The sequence below is a fragment of the Sylvia atricapilla genome, chromosome Z, assembly GCF_009819655.1.
Source record: "Sylvia atricapilla isolate bSylAtr1 chromosome Z, bSylAtr1.pri, whole genome shotgun sequence".
Classification (NCBI taxonomy): Eukaryota; Metazoa; Chordata; class Aves; order Passeriformes; family Sylviidae; genus Sylvia; species Sylvia atricapilla.
In genome coordinates this window covers 10,608,384-10,627,739 of record NC_089174.1, presented here as the reverse complement: position 1 = coordinate 10,627,739, position 19,356 = coordinate 10,608,384, and the positions used below count along the sequence as shown (strand labels likewise).

The 19,356-nt window shown below is 45.5% G+C and overlaps 3 protein-coding genes across 5 annotated transcripts; 1 reads left to right on the top strand and 2 right to left on the bottom strand.

The window, feature by feature from the left end:
- Window positions 1-749: 749 nt before the first annotated feature.
- ZBTB33 (zinc finger and BTB domain containing 33) lies at window positions 750-10,049 on the bottom strand. 2 transcript variants are annotated; one of them, XM_066338788.1, is made up of 2 exons: window positions 9,879-10,049; window positions 750-5,723 (listed from the first exon to the last, which is right to left on the bottom strand). In XM_066338788.1, the coding sequence occupies exons 1-2, from the start codon at window positions 9,904-9,906 to the stop codon at window positions 3,691-3,693; spliced, it is 2,061 nt and encodes a 686-aa protein (XP_066194885.1). In that variant the 5' UTR covers window positions 9,907-10,049; the 3' UTR covers window positions 750-3,690. The 2 variants fall into 2 exon arrangements, with proteins under 2 accessions (XP_066194885.1, XP_066194884.1); XM_066338787.1 differs by lacking the exon at window positions 9,879-10,049 and adding an exon at window positions 6,804-6,889.
- NKAP (NFKB activating protein) lies at window positions 10,049-16,196 on the top strand. Its single transcript, XM_066338789.1, has 9 exons — window positions 10,049-10,331; window positions 10,693-10,773; window positions 11,150-11,223; window positions 11,437-11,556; window positions 12,299-12,344; window positions 12,713-12,828; window positions 12,978-13,053; window positions 13,519-13,668; window positions 14,892-16,196. Exons 1-9 carry the CDS (start codon window positions 10,084-10,086, stop codon window positions 15,064-15,066), a joined length of 1,086 nt encoding a protein of 361 aa, XP_066194886.1. The 5' UTR covers window positions 10,049-10,083; the 3' UTR covers window positions 15,067-16,196.
- Window positions 16,067-18,925, bottom strand: AKAP14 (A-kinase anchoring protein 14). 2 transcript variants are annotated; one of them, XM_066338790.1, is made up of 6 exons: window positions 18,670-18,925; window positions 18,454-18,541; window positions 18,290-18,381; window positions 17,956-18,135; window positions 16,914-16,966; window positions 16,067-16,579 (listed from the first exon to the last, which is right to left on the bottom strand). In XM_066338790.1, exons 2-6 carry the CDS (start codon window positions 18,530-18,532, stop codon window positions 16,492-16,494), a joined length of 492 nt encoding a protein of 163 aa, XP_066194887.1. In that variant the 5' UTR covers window positions 18,533-18,541; window positions 18,670-18,925; the 3' UTR covers window positions 16,067-16,491. The 2 variants fall into 2 exon arrangements, with proteins under 2 accessions (XP_066194887.1, XP_066194888.1); XM_066338791.1 differs by lacking the exon at window positions 18,290-18,381 and having other exon boundaries at window positions 17,956-18,098.
- Between the last annotated feature and the right edge of the window lie 431 nt (window positions 18,926-19,356).

The window sequence follows — 19,356 nt, the reverse complement described above, 5'->3', positions numbered from 1 at the left end:
CTGACCTCAAGCCCTGTAAAGTTATTACTGCTGATTTTTCACTTAACACAGATCTGAATAATCTAACCAGCCTCAAAGTCTCAGTGTCTCCTTTGCTTACTTTGGGCTTAATTCTGTCCTGATGATGTCAGCTGCTCCTTGATGTCAGCACAGTGAGGTAGAAGCCCAATGCCAAGGAGATAAAGGCATCTAGAACATAATTTGATACATTACTTATTGAATTACATTCCTTACATGTAACAAGTCTACACAAAGTAAGTTATTATTTCCTGTTGGCCCGGGTCACCAACAATGGAACTCTTAAAAATCATAACCAGTCAGTAGCTGCTAAGAAGAGCCCAAACCATGAGTGAGCTGAAAGCTCTGCACTGGTCACTATGTACGTTTTACTGGCCATTAGGTAAGGGTTCCTTCTTTTTACTTTGAGCTCATTTGCAATGCCAACAACTGGTCAGACTGTTCCACAGGAGCTCAGCCTGTCCTGAGAGTTCCCATCTACCCCACCTGTTGCAGCATTCAGCTCACAACACACTGGAGTTGTAGAGCTAATTTGCTTTATTTAAAGTTTTCAACAAAACCAATTAGACAGCATCAAAACAAACAAAACTAAGGCCCAAATAAAAACACATCTCCCTGTTTCCCCCCACAGTGGGTTCTCTGCTATTGCCAAAGACCTGGAAATGGAAGTTACAAACATGTTACACTATATAAGCTGAGTTGCCATCAAAAAGAAACATACTACACCCATCTTGAGAATTAAAGTTTTATTTTTGCCATAGAAAGCTCTAAGAACTAATACCATGTATTGATTAATGAAAAGTAGAACACAACTTGAAAAAGTATGTTAAGGGAAGACTGTACAACTATATACATCACAGACCAGGGAAAACCAAGGAATGTTTCACACAGAACATTTCCTAGGCAATACCTGTAGAACTCAGAATTCAATGTATATAATTGTCAGCGTCTACACCTTTGTAGAAGCTGCATGCCTCAACAGAACAAAATAAATAAGCAGTAGATGTTATTCAATATTTATTTAGTTCACATAGTGGAATGTATGAATCTCCAAAGAAACCAGACAGTGAGGATGCAACCACCATTACCATATTCTCCAGCAGATCTGTTAATGGTTTTATATGCATAATAAATGAAATTTTTGACATTTTGAAATTTTTCATTCTTATATAAATGCTTTGTCAGATTCAACCCTTTTATTTCATTAATCCAAAACCAATTTCTTAATATTTACATAAGTTTTTTTATTAAGTTAAACTGGAAGTTAAATGCTTACAAAAACAAACAAAATCACAAATATAAGTGCAATGACCAGAAATCTAAATAGAAAAACTTACTCATGGCCCCACAAAAAGTTTTCAAAGAATGGATTTAACATGTTTCCAAAACAATAAATACCAGAAGTGAAATTTAAAAAATGCTTTACATACCTCTGGACTTTGGATATCAAAAATCACTTCCAAGGAAAACTGAAGACCCTGAGACACATGCAAGCACGAGTCTTCTAGCGAAAATATTACAAACTCCTAATTTTCCAGTTTTCCTCCAAAAAGAAACCTTTACTAGGCACAGTTTAATTTAAGGTTTTAAATATATCAGCAGCAAACAGTGGTAGTCATTATGTTTAGTTCTGCTTAATTCCAGATCCCCATGGAATGATCTATGATCCCCTGTGGAATGATCCACAGGCCGTGATCCTTGTGGGACCCTTCCAACTCCAGACTATTTTGTGATTAAACATGTGTCATGTCAATAACAAAAATAACATTGCATTTGTCTCATCACAAAGGACAGGAAGCCCCACCATAGCACCAGCCAGCTGCGGCTGAGCCACCTGAGCCGACACAGACAATTCACACTCATGTCACATGAGGATAATGTCTGACTGCGGAAATGCCACCTCAGTTACATCCCACATTTGGAGCATGACACATTATATTTAAAAGGGTCTGCAATATGGTCTGGAAATAATCAGGTATTTCATGTTCTTTGCTGACAAAAGAGAAGTGCTGAGCATTATATGCACCACGTAAACAAAACCCCCTTGCATCACTGCCCACGTGGATTTCTGGTACCTTTTTTGTAGCTCAACTTATATTTGAACCATTTACCATTTAAGTGCCTTTCTGTGAAGAGTACTGTATGTCTAAATCCTTTAACTTTGAAAGTCATAAAATCAAGATGCTAACTCAAAACATGAAAAAGAAGAGAGAAACCTGTAACTGCAATTTAAGTAATTAAAGGTTTCCATAACTAGTACTATGCACAACAGTCTTTCTCAGTCACCTCTAGAACTTGAGGTGTTTTCCTATTACCATTTACAAAAATCAAGAAGTCACTAACTCTGAAATGCTAGACTATGACTCCAGTAAACAGTTGTTTTTCTCTACCACTTCCTGATCAAGTGGGATATCTAATTCATTTTTTAATTGCTTAAACAGGCACCAATTGCAAGAAGAAGAAAATGGCAGCATAGTAAACCCAAACCTGGAAACAACTGGCAACCAGACAACCACAGAGAAATTTTACTTTAGGTGATGGTGAATAAAGAGTATTTTCTGGTTGTTGGTTTAGTCCTCACCTTCCAAAATGTATAAATGGGGACAGCTATGGGAGGAAATCCAAATAGATACACGAGATCTTCAGGATCTCAGTGCTAAACGAATACAGCACTTAGATGAATTCACAGTTTTGAGAAGCCTTCAGATAAAAACAAAAGATACTTTTATCGTTAATTTTTAAACTCCAGACTGAAGCCCTTCTTCTTGAATTGGGAAAAAAAAAAAAAAAATAAAAGAAGAAGAAGGAACAGCACTTTATATCAAAGTAATTACTGCCATTTTTTCCAGCAGTAATAAAATGCAACAACATTTCTCAAGCTTTAAGAAGGTAACATTATCTTTTTCCTAAGTATTCTAAGTTTCTTCACTATTGAGCTTTGTGGGGTTTGGTTTTTTCTCATTGCAAAGAGTAAAATATCATGGTCCAGGACACTGAATACTTTGCTCACCATACTGCCAAGCATGAGTAAAGTTTGTTCAAGTTAGCCCTAATTGAGTATTGCTTGTTGACAATACTTTTTGCACAAAGACAGATGATTCATAATATTTATAAATGCAGAATTAAAATGTTAGCTCAAAAACAGACTACTCCAGTGTAGTAAGGGATCATGTATTTTGGCCCCTTATTCATAGGTTGTGGGATTTTTTTTTAGTAGTTCCATGACCAAGAGACAGTGATGAAAAAAATCTTGCTGTTTTCTTGGTTAACATCTAAACAGAATTCAGCATTAAAGTGCTAACATGAAAGAAAGGGTTTACATGGTAAGTATGGGTACAGGAAATACCTCCATTATTTTAGAAATATTTCTAGTTCTTTAGAAGGAATTGTACATTTTCAAGCCACAAATCCTCACGTTTTGATCCAATTTAACATAACAGAAAACACTGCTAGTGCCTTAGAAACGTCTTATTTTAAATTAAATTTTCTGATTAATTGCTTCCACAAATCATTGCAGTTAGCATGGTCCATCTAAGTGTTACATTTGGTGACTTTTTAGAACAATTTAACTTCTTTTGACTTTAACCTTTGATTTTACAGCCATTTCAACAGTTCAGTTAAAACAGCTGCAATGCTCCTGCACTGAATCATTTTTCCAGCATTTCAAACATTTCAGTAAGATTCTGGTATCACAAACTCAAACTCAGTACTTCCCTCTGCCGGGTTTTGTTTAAAAATTGTTTCATTCCCCGGCCGAACAAAAATGTCATCCCAGGAGATATGTCTGGCTGAAGAGTTAGATGTTGTTCCTTCGGTGCCATCCTTCCCTGAGCCAACACCGTAGACAATTCCCCCCTCGTTTATCCCTGGGACACTGCTAGGGCGGTCACTGATGTAGGCATACTGTCTGATCTGCAGGGACCTGCAGGGGTGCAGCCGGTACAGCTTGGTGTTGCCAGAAGGGTCTTGGCTGTGAACTGACCTGATGTGGGAGGCCGTAATTTGGTAACTGATGAAAGATTTGCCACACGTCAAGCACTGGTACCTTCGCTCCCCGGTGTGGTGGAGTTCATGCTTGGTACGGTATTCTGCAAGAGCAAAAACTTTGTCACAGTAGCGGCACGGGTACTTCTTCTCCCAGGAGTGGATGTTGAAATGTCTCCGCAAGCTCGTCAGACACGCGTACGACCTCTTGCACACGATACAAATGTAGTAGACTCTGCCATCAACTATGAGCTCGTAGTGGTCATCGTGCTTTACTTTCATGCGTTTCCTCTTTGGAGATTCATCACCAGACTTTTTGGGTGTGTCATCAGGCTTGGTTTCCCCGTCCTCAGAATCACCCTTCACAGGGATGACTATGTCATAGGTATCCTCACCAATATTGGCATAAACCTTACAGCCTGTGGATAAGCCTTCTATTTCAGCTGCTGTATCTAATGTAATGATTTTCTGCCCATCTGCCACATTCTTTGATGCTAGACCCGAGCTAAATTCCTTGTTGTTTCCAGAAAGAACATCTGAGATTTTTATTTTAGATTCTCCAGGTTTAGCAGATGTCTCTTGTGAAGACGTAATCACTTGTTTTTTCTGCACACCTGATCCTTCAGTGCTCACTGCCCTAGGAACAGAAGGCTGCTGAACCAAAGAGACTGAACCAGGACTAGAGGAGCTAATGATATCGACATCATCCTCAACAACCTCTTCATCATCAACAGCAGTTGCTTCCACTTCATTCACGGAGCCACTATTGGATGGCTGCTGGTTCTCCTCAACTAAATTAATTGTAGGAGTCACATGTGTTTGATGCAAGGAGCTGGCACCAAGCGATGAATTAAGCAGCGGCTTGTTTAGCACAATGATATTAGGAGCAAAATGCTGTGGTGTTGCCGAGATGAGTGATTCAGCACCTGGTTGTGTTTGGTTTGGGCTCAGCTGACTGGCAGACAAAGTGAGGTTCTGAGCTGCTGTGGTGTTTGTCAAATGGGGAGAGCCACCACTGCCACAGGATTTTTGGTCAGAAGCTCCAGCTGGACTTGAGCAGGACTGGTTCTGGCTTGCAGCATTTTTGTCTTTCGTACATTCTTTTGGAGGAATGATCTCAGAACAAAAAATTACATCATCATCCTCATCATCGGAATCACTCACTGTAATTTTTGTAGTCTCGTATTCTATGCCATGCAAGGAGAATGACTGTGTTATAACTGGCATCCCATCTGTGGCCTCTTGACTCTCTGGTCTGATTACAGTCACCTGTGTTTCAGCATCTCTTTGATTTGGGATAGAAGTTGAAAGTCCTGAAGCACTGTCTTTGACCTCGCTTGGCCCATTTTTGCCTTCAGCTGGAGGTATGCCCAGATCAGCTATGAACTTAACACCCAGCTCCTGCCCTGATTTAATCAGTTCATCAAGTAAATCAGATCGAACACTGATTATTTTGGAACTATAAATATAATTAAGAATTTCTGCAAAAATTTCTGCTCTTACAAAGCTCAGTTCAACCACTTGACCAGCCACTGAGAAAAGCTGGTGAAAATATGTGCTTGAGGCTGAAAGGATGTTTCTGTGAGCTCGAAATTTCCGGTCCTCCACAATGACTGTAACATCGCAAAAAAGTCCATGGCCACGTTGCTCATTCAAAGACTGAAGGAGCACGCTAGAATATTGTGTGTCTGTTGCAGAAATAAGCTTTTTCCCCTCCATTTCTACAAAGGGAAAGCAAAAGATATCAAATTAGTAAAAACACAGATTTACAGTTTTCACTGCATGACAGCATTCACATATTTACTGTCTATTCCTTCTTTAGGAAAAAACAAATCTGAGATACTATTCAGAGGATTATGTGCTACTGCACTCTGCAAATTTGTTTCTTCTTGTTGTTTGTCCTTTCCCCTTCTACACCAGGTGAGTGGAATTCTGAATATATTCTCTGTTCTTATAAGGTAGGAAACAGAGAAACACCTCATCTCTAGGCAACATCAAATAAAATTAATTACAAAACCAAGAAGATGAAAGTTTTGGGTTCCTCATGCAGCTTTAAAAATTATTAGCGATTTATTTTAGTTGTGAAATACTCCTAAATTGTTACGAAAAAACCTAGTAACATGAAGTTATTTATGGCCAGACCCCAGAATCTGTATATTGTATATTGTGTGTGTATTACCAGTCAACTAAGTTAATGAAAATGCTATAGATAGTGCACTTCCTTCCCCAGAAAACTAAACCTTTTTTAACCCCATGTGATATATTTGCAAGGCGTTTTATTTCAAACTGAGACACTGAAGCAGTACCATAACAAATCACATCTGCTAAGTCAAACTAACCCATGTGTCATCACTGCCCCTTCAAAGCCCCCCCAAGTAAGCTGCAAAAAAGCAACATTAAAATAGAGAACAGCCAGTCAGGGGCTCTAATCTTCCCCGTGAAACTCTGTTTCCGCAGGCCGGGCCGGGCCGGATGAGGCGCTGAGGCCGGAGCCCCGCGGCCGCCGCAGGCCGGGCGGGGGAGCGCGTCCGGCCCGGCTCCCGCCGCGGCCCCGGGGCGCCTGGCCGTGAGAACGCGCGCTCCGAGCGGGGCCGGCGCCGGGGCAGCAGCGCCCGGTCCGCGGCCGGAGGCCGAGCGGGAGCGGCGGCGCTGACAGCAGCGGGCCCGAGGAGCGGCCTGGCAGCACCGGGCCCGAGTTGACGGGCGGCCCCTCGGCCGCTCCCCGCTCGCTGAGCCCCGCTGAGCCCCCAGCGAGGCGAGAGGGGCAGCCGAGCCCGCCGAGCCCGCGCTCCCCGCGTTACCTGTGCCGCGCTCCGGCCGCGGCTCCGCCGCCTCCCGCGCCGCCGTCCCCGCCGTTCCCCCGCCGGGCGGCGCTGCCGGCGCTGCCCTCGGCTCTGCCCCGAACGGCCTCGGGAACCTTCGGGCCGGGTGGGGGCGGGCCGCGCTCCGCCGCTCCCGCGCCGCGCCGGGCCCGCCCCGCGCTCTCCCGCCGCCGGCAGCCCCGAGGCCGCAGGGCTCGGCGCTCCCGGGGCTCCGGACACAGCCCGGGACGCGCCGCCCGCGTCTCCGCCCCCGCCTGCGGGAGGCAGCCGAGGTGCCGAGCGTGGCCCCGACCCTGCCACAGCGCAGGCCTCGGGACCCCTCGGGATCCGCGCACGGGCCTTGCCGCGGCCTTGGCAATTCCCGCCCCGCGCTCCGGGTCCCGGGCGGAGGCGGCAGTGAACCCCCGACGCCTGCCTTACGGCTGACCATGTGGATAAGCAGTGGAGACGCTATTTCCCGCTGAATCTCATTTCCTTCCCGGGGGCATTGGCGCTGCTCTGCCAACGCTGACGCCGCCGGCACCTCCGCCCAGCACCGAGGGGAGCTGAAACCCACACCTGAGCACCCTTGCTCCTGCTGCGGGAACATTTATTTGGAGTTCTTCGCACCCTAGCGAGTGAGACGTGTTACACAGACTCTGCCAGACCTGTACGGCTTTGACACAAAGTATCTTTGACAAAATGGGACTCTGGCAAATTGGACAACTGGCCACCAAAGTGACACGACCTAGTCACTTAGAAAATGTTGCTGTTCAGGAATGCTCGAAGAACACCAAGATCGTAAAAAATACTTCTCATTTTCTGATAAAAGAGATGTTACTGATCTATTCTTCGATGGTTTTTTTGTTGTTGTTGGCTTTGTTTGTTTGTTTGTGTTTTTTGTTTGGTGGTGTGTTTTTTTGTTTGGTTGGGGTTTTTTGGTGGTTTTTTGGTTGTTTTTTTGGTTGGATTGGTTGGTTTTGTTTGTTTGTTCGTTTGTTTTTCTTTTTCCTTTTCTTTTCCCTTCCCCTATGCATTCTATGGACTTGAACCACAGGGGTTCCTGATTTTTCTTAAGAATCAAAAACTTGGACAAGAACAAATGTCCTGTCAAGTTAAATGAAAAGCATGAACAGGCCACAGTCATTGGCAGAAATTACTGGTCCTTCACTACATAAATCAGCAATGAAATGGTCCTGCCCAGGTTTATGAGCTCTTCTAGCAAGAAAATCACCTGCCAGACTCCCTGTATTTGTATAGTTAGTAACAGAAGTGCCTTTTTGAAGTGAGCCTACAGATTTTAAATGTTACAAAGCCAGTTTCTGTTTATTTATAGGTTTTACCAGAGAGTCAATTGAGAGAGAATAAATAATAGAAAACACTCATCAGGGAAAGCATAGGCTTTTCTTCCTCAATTATTTTCTCCTTTGATACAGGTTCTTAGTAATTTTTACACAGGAGGCTATATTAAATGAAAATAATACTATAATTGTTTTAATACTTGAACCAGTGCTTTTTTTTCTCCTCCAGAAATGTGTGATGGCCCAAATGAAACAATTTCTTAGCCCTTCGGCTAAATCCTTCGGCTTTAAGGATTTCTTTTCTTACTACCTCTTCCAACACTAAATAACTAACAGGAAAATTTACAGCTACAAATGAGCATTGACTTGGAAGGAATCCTGCTCCTGAAGCATCACCAGTTCTCAAAAATCAGGTTTGAACCACTTATTCTTAGGCATAGAAATGCTGCCTGATTTAAAAAAGCTGCTGGGAGAGCTGCACCATCTCCTTGACTTCTACCTTTCTCACATCAGCTTTTCTCTGGACCACACTGTCACATTGCTGCAGTCAGGACAGACTCGCCCCAGCTCAGCCAATCTGACTGAAGCTGCCACTGTCTTGCTGCATCTGAAAGCTGAATTTTTTTTTTTTTTAGCATGCATCTCCTAATTTATGAATTGCTTTTTCCACTTTTATTTTTAGACAAGCCTTTAAAAAGTGTTTGGGGATTCAAACACATGAAACCTTACAATATAAATAACAGTATAAAAGAAAAAAGAACCATTTTATCTAAGATATTGACAAGAAACATCTGGGATATAGAACTACATGTGATATTCTTGGAACTGAAAAAATACATAAGGGACCAAATAGCAACTTTTATTTTAATGCACAATTTAAATAGGCTTCCTCCATCTTACAGATTTTTTTTATGCTGCTTATAGGTAGGTTTGGGAGCTAAAATACATTCATTGGTGAAAAAGAGATTGACATACCCTGACATAATTTCTAGACAGCATAAACCAGCATGGGCTTCCCAGACTGGAGCAGCTGCCCAAAATGCCCCGTTTACACAGAGCTGCCTAGACCCAGCGATATTACACTGCTCTTTCCAGAGCTGAGCAGAAACTCGGGGTTTTTTAAAGAAAGCACCGTGACAACGCGGTGAAACCTGAGGGGAAAGGGTGCTCACAGAAGAGTGGATGTCTTATCTGAATACTTAATCTGGATCTGAATGATTTGTATCATCTTCATAGATAAAGGTTAAGGTTGGAAAAGACTTAAGAGCACGAACTCCAACCGCGAACTCAGCACCAGCACCACGTTCACCATTAAAACACCTCCTTAAAAGCCATCTCCATTTAACATTTCCAGGGATGGTGACTCCACCACTTCGTTGGGAGCGCTTGACAACCTTTCCCATGAAAAAAATTTTCCGTGTACCCGACCTAAACCTCCCCTGACGCAACTTGACGCAACATTTCCTCCCGTCCTGTCACTTTTACCGGAGGGGCGGCCAGCGCCGTGTCAGGCCGCGCCGGGAGGCGCCGGGCGCCTGAGCGCTCGAAACGGGGCCTTGCCCGGGCCGGGCCGTGTCGGGCGGTGCCAGGCCCGGCCAAGAAGGGGGAACCCCGCCGGGGCACGGTGAGCTGTCCGCGGGGCAGTGCTGCTCCCGGGCCGCCCTGGACAGCTCCCGGGGCCGCGGCCCCGCGCCGGTGCCGGCGGAGCGGGGCGGAGCCGGGCCCTCGCCGCCACAGCGCCCCGCCCGCGGCTCGCCCCCCGTCGCCGCCTCACCTTCCGCCGCCGCCGTGCGCGCGTCCATCGCTGCCAGGCGGCCGCCGCGGGGCACAAAGAGAGCCGCCGCCGCCGCCGCGTTGCCGGCCGGGCGGGTGGGGCGGTGACCCCGCGGGCGGGGCCGCCCCGCTCCCGCCCCGCTCCCGCCCGCCCGGGAGGCCGCCGGAAGCCGCCGGAAGCCGCCGGAAGCGGCTGCGCCGCCGCCATGGCGCCCGCCTCCCGATCCCGCTCCCCGCCCGCCGCCAGCTCCGAGCGCCGCGGCCGCCGCTCGCGGTCCCGCTCTCGGTCCCGGTCCCGCGAGCGCAATGGCCCGAGGCGTCTGTGCCACCGGCGGAGCCGCAGCCGGTCCCGGAGCCCCGGCGGGCCGCGCTCCTCCGCGCACCACGGGCACCACCACCACGGGAAGTGGCCCGAGCACTACGAGAAGGAGAAGGAGGAGATCCTGCGGCAGAGGTGAGCGCCGGCACGGGGTCAGGCCTGCGCTGCCGGGCCCAGCTCCGCGCCTAGGGAACGGTGCTCCCGGGAGGGGCGGGGGCCTGCTTCTGTACGGCTCCGTCACGGGCTCTCGGCCCCGTCACGGGCTCTCCGTGCGTTCCCCGGCCGCCCAGTGAGGCTGGAAGGGGGTTAACACCTGCTACCGCCGGTCCTCTGCAGTGTGCGGAGCTCTGCTGCCAGGCGGCCGGCCTGCGAGCCCTCGCTCCGAGTTGTTCTTATCCTTATTGTAGGTGCTTTAGGCGATTAGAAACACTAACATGTAGGACTTAAAATGTCTGTGTGGCAAACTAGGCGTCAGTGACAGTGTTTCCCTTTACAGGAGACTCAATGAGAGAGAGAGAATTGGAGAACTGGGGGCACCTGAAGTCTGGGGGCTGTCACCAAAAGTTCCTGACCCAGAGTAAGGCATATTGTTTCTTCATGTTTTTTATAATATTATTGACGTATCAATTGCCTTTATAAAGATGCTTTATTGCTGCACTAGTCATGGTGCCACAATACTTATTGTTTCAGTTCCTTTCTGAAGCAACATAGTGAGATTGCTAAATTTTTTTCTCACCAAATAATTCCAACATACCAATTATGCAGTATGTGATTTTTTTGTAGATTAGGTGACTGTTTTGTTGTGGCTCTGACAGTAGTTCCAAGGCTAAATTAGCCCTTCAATATTTTGCTGTCTGGCAAAGATTGACTCAAAATGTCTTTGGTCATATGTGTACCTTTGATCTTGAGTACAACAAAACACATTTTAAGTAGCAAACTGTTATTTTATTCAGTTCTGACGAGCACACACCGGTAGAAGATGAAGAGGCAAAATCTAAGAGTAGTTCTTCGGATTCCAGCTCAGAAGGTATTTTGTTTGGCTTGCACTGCTTTTTTGAAAATGGGGAGCTACTGTGGCTTAGAATCTGCTGCTGCTTGCAGGAGGTTCCCTGGCTTAGATGAGTGGAAGTGAGTGGGATGGGCTCCAGCTCAAAGGAGATTGTTGCTTTGGGAAGATCAGGGAATACTTATATAACTAAATTATCTTTGTTCTCTAATGTTATCTTTAAAAACATTCCAGAGGAAAAGAAGAAAAGGAAGAAGAAAAGACAAAAGAAAAAACGTAAAGCATCCAAAAGAAAGCACAGGAAACATTCTGAGGACAGCGACAGTGACTCTGAGTCTGAGCAGAACTCCAGTGGTAAGACAAGAGGGTTTCAGCTTGTAGTCTGGCCTCAGGAAATAGGATTTCTGAATTTAGCATTCACTCTCTCATGCCAGAAATCTGTTTGATATTTTCTTATATTGACCAGCACTGCAGGGAGCTTTCTAATATCACTTTCCCGGTATAAACAAGTCCCATTGGTGTATGTACTAGAGCATTCTGGTGGAGGCAGTTAGTGATGGGAATAGGCTTAGGGTTAGGGTAGTGGTTAGGGTAGTATTTAGGTTAATTAGTAGGGCTAGTGGTTAGTGTAATTCTTAACAGTAGTGTTAGGGGAGTGGTTAGGCTTAGAATTGGGAGAATAAAAGAGCCTGTGAATCCAGGAACACTAGGGCTGGAAAAGATGTTTCTACATCTTTCTGACCTGGAAAACCATAGTATTGAGTTTGAGTAAGGGCTAGGATTAGCGTTTAGTTTAGGGTTAGGATTGGGAGAGTCACAGAGCCTACAGCTCCAGGAGCATTGGGGCTGGAAAGGGCATGCAAAGGTGATCCCAGTAAGGCCCCACCTGTGCTGCTCCTATGTCTTTCTGATCTTGACCAGCACCTCTGGTGATAGGGTTTGGCTTAGGATTGGGGTTAGGGTTGAGAAAGTCAAAGAGCCCACAGTTCCATGAAGACCGGGGCTGTAAAAGGCATGGCATGTTATTCACAGGGTAGTAAACTACTTAGTTATAACTAATAATTTCTTTTCGATAATATATACTTTCTTTTTCCAGATGAAGATAAAAAGAAAAGCAAGAAGAGGAAAAAGAAGAGCAAAAAGTAAGTGTCCTTCTGGCTGTTGTTGGTGGGAGGGCAGGTCAGTTTTCTTTGCAGGCACTGAGTGAACCTGAGAACCTTGGGTAATTTGCAAGAGATGTCAAATAATATTAATTATGATGGATTTTATTTAATCTGTGCAATCTACAAGGAGTGCACAACAACTCCTCATAGAACCACTTTCTAGCACTCTATGAAAGTCAAAATGTATATATTGTCTTGGCTGTGAAATGGTTTGCATGAAACAGCTGACAGCCGGTCTTCCTATAGGTGGAAGGTGCCTTGAGAAACTAATTATTTGAGTATGATTCCAAGCACCTTTTTTCATCTTAAATTTTTATAAATATTATGTTTGTCTGGCTTTATCACAGGAAGAAGTGTAAGAAAAAGAAAGCTAAGAAGAGCAGGAAGGAATCCAGTGATTCAAGCAGTGAAGATTCTGATGATGAAATGCTTCAAGGGGATGATCTCTGGATCGAGAGGTCAAGTAGGTTCACCTGACTTTAAACTTGGGTAGAAACTTCTTGATGTCATTTCTCTGAATTCTTTGTTAGGTGTTGATGACCTGTGAAACACTTCTGATAACGAAGAACAATGGGCACAAGATTAATCTTCTTCATTATTTGACTGTTGCAGAAAATACTGAAGCTGATAGTTTGATTGGACCGGAGGCTCCCAAAACTCACGCATCTCAGGATGATAGGCCTTTGAAGTGAGTAGACAGCTCTAATGGTACTTTGATCAAATCAAGTAATTCAGGTGTGAAAGTTACTGTTCAACAGGGCTGTTGCAACAATAAGGCAGGCAGAGGGAGAAATGTTGTGCTGGAAACTCAACATACAGAAGTACTAGTGCTAGGCTTTCCCCTGGCCTGAGTTTGAGTAGAAAAGTCTGGTTTATGCTTTTTAGTCGTGATTCCTAGAAGAATTAATTCTAAGTGCCTTTATTCTAAAGCTCTGCAGTATTGTGACTTCGCAGTGTCGTCAGAATGAGCACAGCTGATAATTTAAGATGTTGTTGCTAGTGTTGCCATAAGGAAAAAAAGGGGCAATATGTGGGAAAGAATAAGAAAGTGCTTAAAAATGCAGCTGTATATAGTAGTGAACAGGGAAGTTGGATGCTTAGCTCAGGCTCTCTCTGTCTGACTCTTCTGAAGTCACCAATTTTGGTTTTTTAGCTATGGACATGCCCTCCTGCCCGGTGAGGGTGCAGCCATGGCAGAGTATGTCAAAGCAGGGAAGCGCATTCCCCGCAGAGGTGAAATCGGCTTGACAAGTGAAGAGATTGCATCGTTTGAGAGCTCTGGTTACGTCATGAGTGGCAGCAGGTATGGCTTTGATTATGGCAATGGTTCAGTGGAATTTTCAAGAGCAGCTTTCTCTGTTGGCTGAACAGAAGACTGCTTCTTCTAACCTCTCCTTGCAAGCATGGAGGCGAGGATGCTCTCCTTGCAATAATCTACACTAATTGTCATTGCTAGAGATGGATAGTGAGGTTTTCAAGGACACTTTCTTCTCAAGAACAAAACAGACAGTACTCTTCTAATTATTTCAAATGAGGAGGTGCTTGTGTCAGGTGGCTCAAAGGTGGTCTGTTTGGCCATCCCCAGGGATGTGCTGGCCCTTCAGCAGGAGACAAATGTGTGAGAGGTTGGCTGCACTTTTTTCTTTATGAGCAACACTCTAATTTTGTTGAGCCAGCAGCTGACACTCTGGTGATAAGGGAGGCTTCTGGCTGACTGCCTGAGAACGGACACCCCTCCAGTAATCTACCACACTCCTTCCTGGGAAGGTTAGTGTGCAGTTTGGATTGTCTAGTTTAGGTATCAGTTTTGCCAGTTGGCAGGGTCAGCACAAAAGAGGCAGAGACCAACTTTAAGGAGTAAGTATAATTTGCTACAGTGCAAAACTGCAAAGCATTAGAGAGGATAAGCTAAGTAACGCACCTAATCATTATTGCAAAAGATTGCCTAAAATGGTTAAGAAAGATATATCACCAGTTACCCTAAGACTTTACTGTAATCCAGATCTACTCATCAGCTGAGGAGCCCCAGCAAAGGCTTGGAGAGCCATTCCTGGGAATTCCTACATGGCGTGGGAATTCCACCTGTAGGCAAGGCCTCCTTCTTCACTGTGAGAGGGCCCAGCTTTTAGACTGTAGAATAAACAAGCTTGCACAACTTCTAGTGCAGGAACATCTGGTTTCATTCTCCTCCTGGGTTCCACCCAAAGCCTGGCCAGGGCTCAAGGATGAACCAAGGGAGCTGGCTTTGATTATATACCTTCAAATAAGGCCAGATGTCTGATTTCATGCCTTTGTCTGGCTTCTAAATGCAGAAAGATAAATATATTCTTATCACACCACGTATTTCACTAATGGTCATGCCTATTACTTTAATGAGTGGATACAATTACAGCATCTTGTTGGAAGGTTCATCTAGTACTTCAGTATCTTTATTTAAAGCCCCTGAACCCATTCAGGCCAGTGGATGGCTGGAAGCTGTGACAGGGCACTGACACCCCCCGACGTACCCTGTGTTGTCCCCCACAGACATCGCCGCATGGAAGCCGTGCGTCTGCGTAAAGAGAACCAGATCTACAGTGCCGATGAGAAAAGAGCTCTGGCATCTTTCAACCAGGAGGAGAGGAGGAAACGAGAGAATAAGATCCTTGCAAGCTTTCGAGAGATGGTCTACAGAAAGACTAAAGGCAAAGAGGAAAAGTAATGCTTCATTTGAGCTGTGCACCGTAGCTAGCACCGTGTGGCAGCTAACCCAGTCCAGTTGTGATTTGAAAAAAGCTGCAGGTCCTGCAGCACCTTTCACCCAACAGGGCCAAGCCTCAGGAGTGGATTACTTGTATCAAGGAAACGGAGTTATTTTCATCAGATTTTCATGGATGGTTTGTTTACCATCTACAAAGAACCCCTGTAAAGAGAAAGGCTACAAGGCAGGAACAGGCCGGAAAGATTAGAGGTGTCAATGTTCTGTGCTTGCTTTGAATCAGACAAGCTAAAGGATACCATGGGAAGGCTTTGTTACCTAATGCCAATAAGCGTGATTTTTTTATTCCATTTATTTTTATTAATAAATGGCTTGGGAAAGACCTGTAACAAGCTACTAGCACCAGTAGCAAAAATTAAGGAACTCCTGAGTTCCTGTCCTTAAAACAGGACTGTCAACTTCACTATTTTTTCGTAAGTCTTTCAGATTTAGTTTTTTCCTCAAAACAGTTGAGTTTGGTTTGTGATTCAAACCAGACTTGTAAATACTTTGTAAATGAGTTTGTAATTTAATACAGATGGGCTTCAGTTACTTTAGAGCAAGCAGATGGCCACTGAGGTGTAAAGTAACGGTGATAGAAGGATCTGATCGTCAGACTATTGAAACACATGGTGAAGAACTAAGTTGCTTGCTTCTTTTTCTCCTATGTTATACATAGACATCCATGCAGTGGGGTGCAGTGATTGGAACCCCTGGATGTACACAGGTGGTAACAAGATGTATCTTTCAATTTATTTGAAATGTTTTTGTTCATGGAAGTGTTCTAGATTAAAACTGTAGTATTCTGCTTTGGTCTATTTCAGCAGTATGACCTGTCTTGCTTTAAACTCTGTGCTTGGAGGTTTTGCTCAGGCAGTGCTTATGTGGTGGTCATATTTGATTCAACTGTGTATTTCCAAACATATCTCCTGGAACTTTTTTTTTTCTCAAATGTTTTTGAAAACAAAATGGTTTTGCAAGATGGGTTGTTTCTTTTTTGTTCTCATAAATTTTTTTGTTGTTTTTCTTCCTCTAAGTCTAGCAGTGGAGGTGTCTTGTATATTTGTATCATGAAAATAAAAGTCCTAAAGTCCAATGATGTTTTCCCTGGAGTTTCACAGACCTGGCATTCACAAACAGCAAATCCTGACCAGCTGCCCCTTCCCATTTACTCTGGAACCAGGTTCCATCCTGCTGCCCCTACCCATACCTGCCAGGGACTGTCACACTGAGACAGCTGTCATGTCAGGGCATAGCTGATTTTGCATAGGTCCAATGCTTTTTCTCTATCCACAAAAAAGAAATGCTGCTAAGGAAGAGCTTTTTTTTCTTCATTGTGTTTATTTAGTTCTCCACTGTAGAGTATTGGTAATGGTGAACTGGAGCTGTTCATCGAGAAGCAACTCTTTCTGCGCACACTATTTTATTTTCAATTATGTCCTGAAGCCACTTTTCTCTAAACTGGCACTGTTCTGGCCTGGAGAATGGAATAAAAAGAAGGTAGACTGTAAGCATAATACTGAATCAAAGTTTGGCCAGCTGAGAGCCAGCCTTTATTCACCACGTAAGGGTATCTCCTGCAATAAAGACCCCCACCTAGACCCATGTAAAGCAGGACAGATTTCTGGAGAATGCAGATGCCCATGGAGTGGCTGTTCATGTCTCCGGGGGTAAAGCTAGTGGTAAGCAGGGTTGTTTCATGTAGCAAGATTTTGACTTCTCTGCTATTATTGCAAACTTATTTTCATCGAGCACCCTGTTTGGTTTTGGAATGGAAAAGCTTGCTACAACAGAAGAGTAATAATATTTACCTCCGAATCAGCCTGCTGGACTCCAGTCTGTAGAAGACCTGCACAGGTAGAGTCTGGAAGAGAGCAGAGACAGGGTAGAGGCTGCCTACAGCCTCTCAAAAACCAGACATTGTAATTAGGTGAGAGCTACTGTTTACTTTAAAAATAACCTGGATATTTGGTTGAGGCAGAATGGAAGATACTGCTCAGGGGCTTGTCTGGGCATTGGTCGGCTAGTGGCGAGTAATTGTTTTCATTTGTATCACTTGTCTTTTATAGGGGAGTTTTTTCAGTCTTATTTTCTTTCCCAAATTAGTTACTATTATTCTGTTTATTTTTTAATATTATTACACTTTTTTTTCACTTTCAGTTCTCTGCCCCATCCCATAGTGGTGGGGAAGGAATAAGCAAGCAGCTCTGTGATGCTTAGTTGCCAGCTGGGGTTAAACCACTGACTATTATTTGGGGATCCATAGCTGCTAAGTAGAAGTGCTAAGGTTCAGTATGACTTAAGCCTGGAGGTAAGAAGTCTACTCAGTGCAATTTATTCCATTTTTTTCCTCTTGAGTTGCAAGAATTCATTGTACAGGTGGAAACTTCAGGCTGATCGGGAAAGGGATTCTGAGATAGCTTGAAGAGTGAAGTGTCACTCCCTCTGTACTGACCCCTCATTCTGTAACTCACTTCTACTCAGCCCATCTTCCAGCTGCCCAGAACAATTGTTGCTTGGGGAAGACAGTAAGAGCAGGAAGGCAGATGTAGGATCCTGCCAGATTCTCTTTGTCAAGTTCTGACAGTCAATGATTTGGGAGCTAACCCAGCCTCCTGCTCTGTGCCTTGCTCCCCTTGACAACCAATAGCATGTTTCTATTAGGCCACATCTAAATCTCCTGCCATTGTTCTGGCAATGTCCAGGCCTTGCCAGCATCTTCATGAGAACTGCTGGCTCCTCACCAGTCTCTCCACTGTCCTGGCATTTCCCTGCCTCAGGAATGCCACTGTCCCTTAGTATTAATTAGTCCCTTAAAGGATTAATCCATCTGCACCATTTCCGAGTACTTACGTCAGGTTTTAATTTGGAGATCACTATAACAAAGTAGACACTTGCTGTTGCTCGTGGGACAGGTTTTCTGCGTGTTGGGAGGCCCCAGCAAGCTTTGTAATGGTACCACTTGCTGTCCTTCAGTTCTTCTTCATCGAGAAATTCTGTGTGGTGAAGCCAGCTTTCATGAATGTCCCATGTCTGTTGAATAAATGCATCACACTAAGATTCCCTCTGTCTAGTAGGGTTGACTTGAGGGTGGTGCTAAAATGGAATAGAGGTGCTCCTTTAATTTTTCATACTTCTTAACAGTGAGAAGGTGTGGCCTTCCTGAGTGGTTGGAACTGTGACTCACAGAAATCAGTTCTTCAATTTGCTGCCGTCCTCTCTCCACTGTGAAGTTCTTGGCTGTGGTCCACTGGATATTTTTGATTACATGCTGGGTTTCTAAAACAAATAAAATGCTGACAAATCCTCCTGAAATGATCCCAACACATTCTAGCAGAGCAAACACAATACCTTTCTCTTTTTCCTTGGCTTCTGGAAAACATTCACGATCTTTTTCCTCACCGGCAGCTTTTTCCTCTTCCGTGTCCATTGGCTTCACCTTTAGAGAGATAAACGCACAAACACTGAGAGAGCACTGGTCTGAGAGCTGCAGGCCCCATCTGAGGAACACGGGGAGCAGAGGGCAAATCCTCCACCGCTCTTGGTTCGTACCCCGGCCCCGCTCACCCCGCTTGGCGCTCCCGGGGCGGCGGCTGCTTCTCCCCCGCTGCCCCGGCCAAGCCGGGGGTCCCCAGGCGCGGCGGGGGCCTCCCGGGGCACTCCGGTGCCGGGGTGGGTGTCCGGCCCCGGGGAGCTGTTCCCGGCCCCGGCGCTGTCCGTGCCGCTGAGCGCGGCCCCGCGGGCGGCGCGCCGTCACCATGGCGAGCCCGTGCCGCTCCCGGCGGCCCCGCGGCATTCCCTGCCTGCCCGGCCCGCGGAAACGCCTCCCAGAGCCGCGGTCTCCCGGGAAGACGGAATGAGAAAGAAAACAGCTGTGGGATCCAGGCAGCTCTCTGCCTGTCATATTTTTGCCTTTCTGGACAATTCGGGAGTTAAAGCAGGCTGCAGTCTGTGCTCTGCCAGGCTGGGGCTCTGTCCAGCACGGTGCACTGAGGTGCTGCAGTCTCTGAACCAGCAACACACAAGTCTCAGCACTTGCAACACACAGACCTTCAGAGGGAAAGGATTATGGCTACTATATGAGAGAAACCAGAAATGTTTTAACAGACCACAGCTGAATTGCCAGCACCTGATCTTCTAGGATGACAAGAGGCCTTGGGGCAAGGGGTAGGAGGTGCTCCACGGGCATTCCCCTGCAGGGCGTGTTGCTAGACCATGGTGAGGCAGCTGTGCCCCTGCAGGCCCGTGATGGAG

What these genes read in the sequence shown, in the direction of transcription:
- ZBTB33 (XM_066338788.1), bottom strand. Translation starts at nt 9,906, where the DNA reads ATGGACGCGCGCACGGCGGCGGCGGAAG. An exon ending in GCGCACGGCGGCGGCGGAAG is followed by an intron (nt 5,724 to 9,878) that starts GTGAGGCGGCGA and finishes TTCCCTTTGTAG; the next exon opens with AAATGGAGGGGAAAAAGCTT.
- NKAP (XM_066338789.1), top strand. Translation starts at nt 10,084, where the DNA reads ATGGCGCCCGCCTCCCGATCCCGCTCCCCGCCCGCCGCCAGCTCCGAG. An exon ending in CCAAAAGTTCCTGACCCAGA is followed by an intron (nt 10,774 to 11,149) that starts GTAAGGCATATT and finishes TATTTTATTCAG; the next exon opens with TTCTGACGAGCACACACCGG. An exon ending in CAGGATGATAGGCCTTTGAA is followed by an intron (nt 13,054 to 13,518) that starts GTGAGTAGACAG and finishes TTGGTTTTTTAG; the next exon opens with CTATGGACATGCCCTCCTGC.
- AKAP14 (XM_066338790.1), bottom strand. Translation starts at nt 18,532, where the DNA reads ATGGACACGGAAGAGGAAAAAGCTGCCGGTGAGGAAAAAGATCGTGAA. An exon ending in AGCCAAGGAAAAAGAGAAAG is followed by an intron (nt 18,382 to 18,453) that starts GTATTGTGTTTG and finishes TATTTGTTTTAG; the next exon opens with AAACCCAGCATGTAATCAAA. An exon ending in AAATTGAAGAACTGATTTCT is followed by an intron (nt 18,136 to 18,289) that starts GTGAGTCACAGT and finishes TTTATTCAACAG; the next exon opens with ACATGGGACATTCATGAAAG.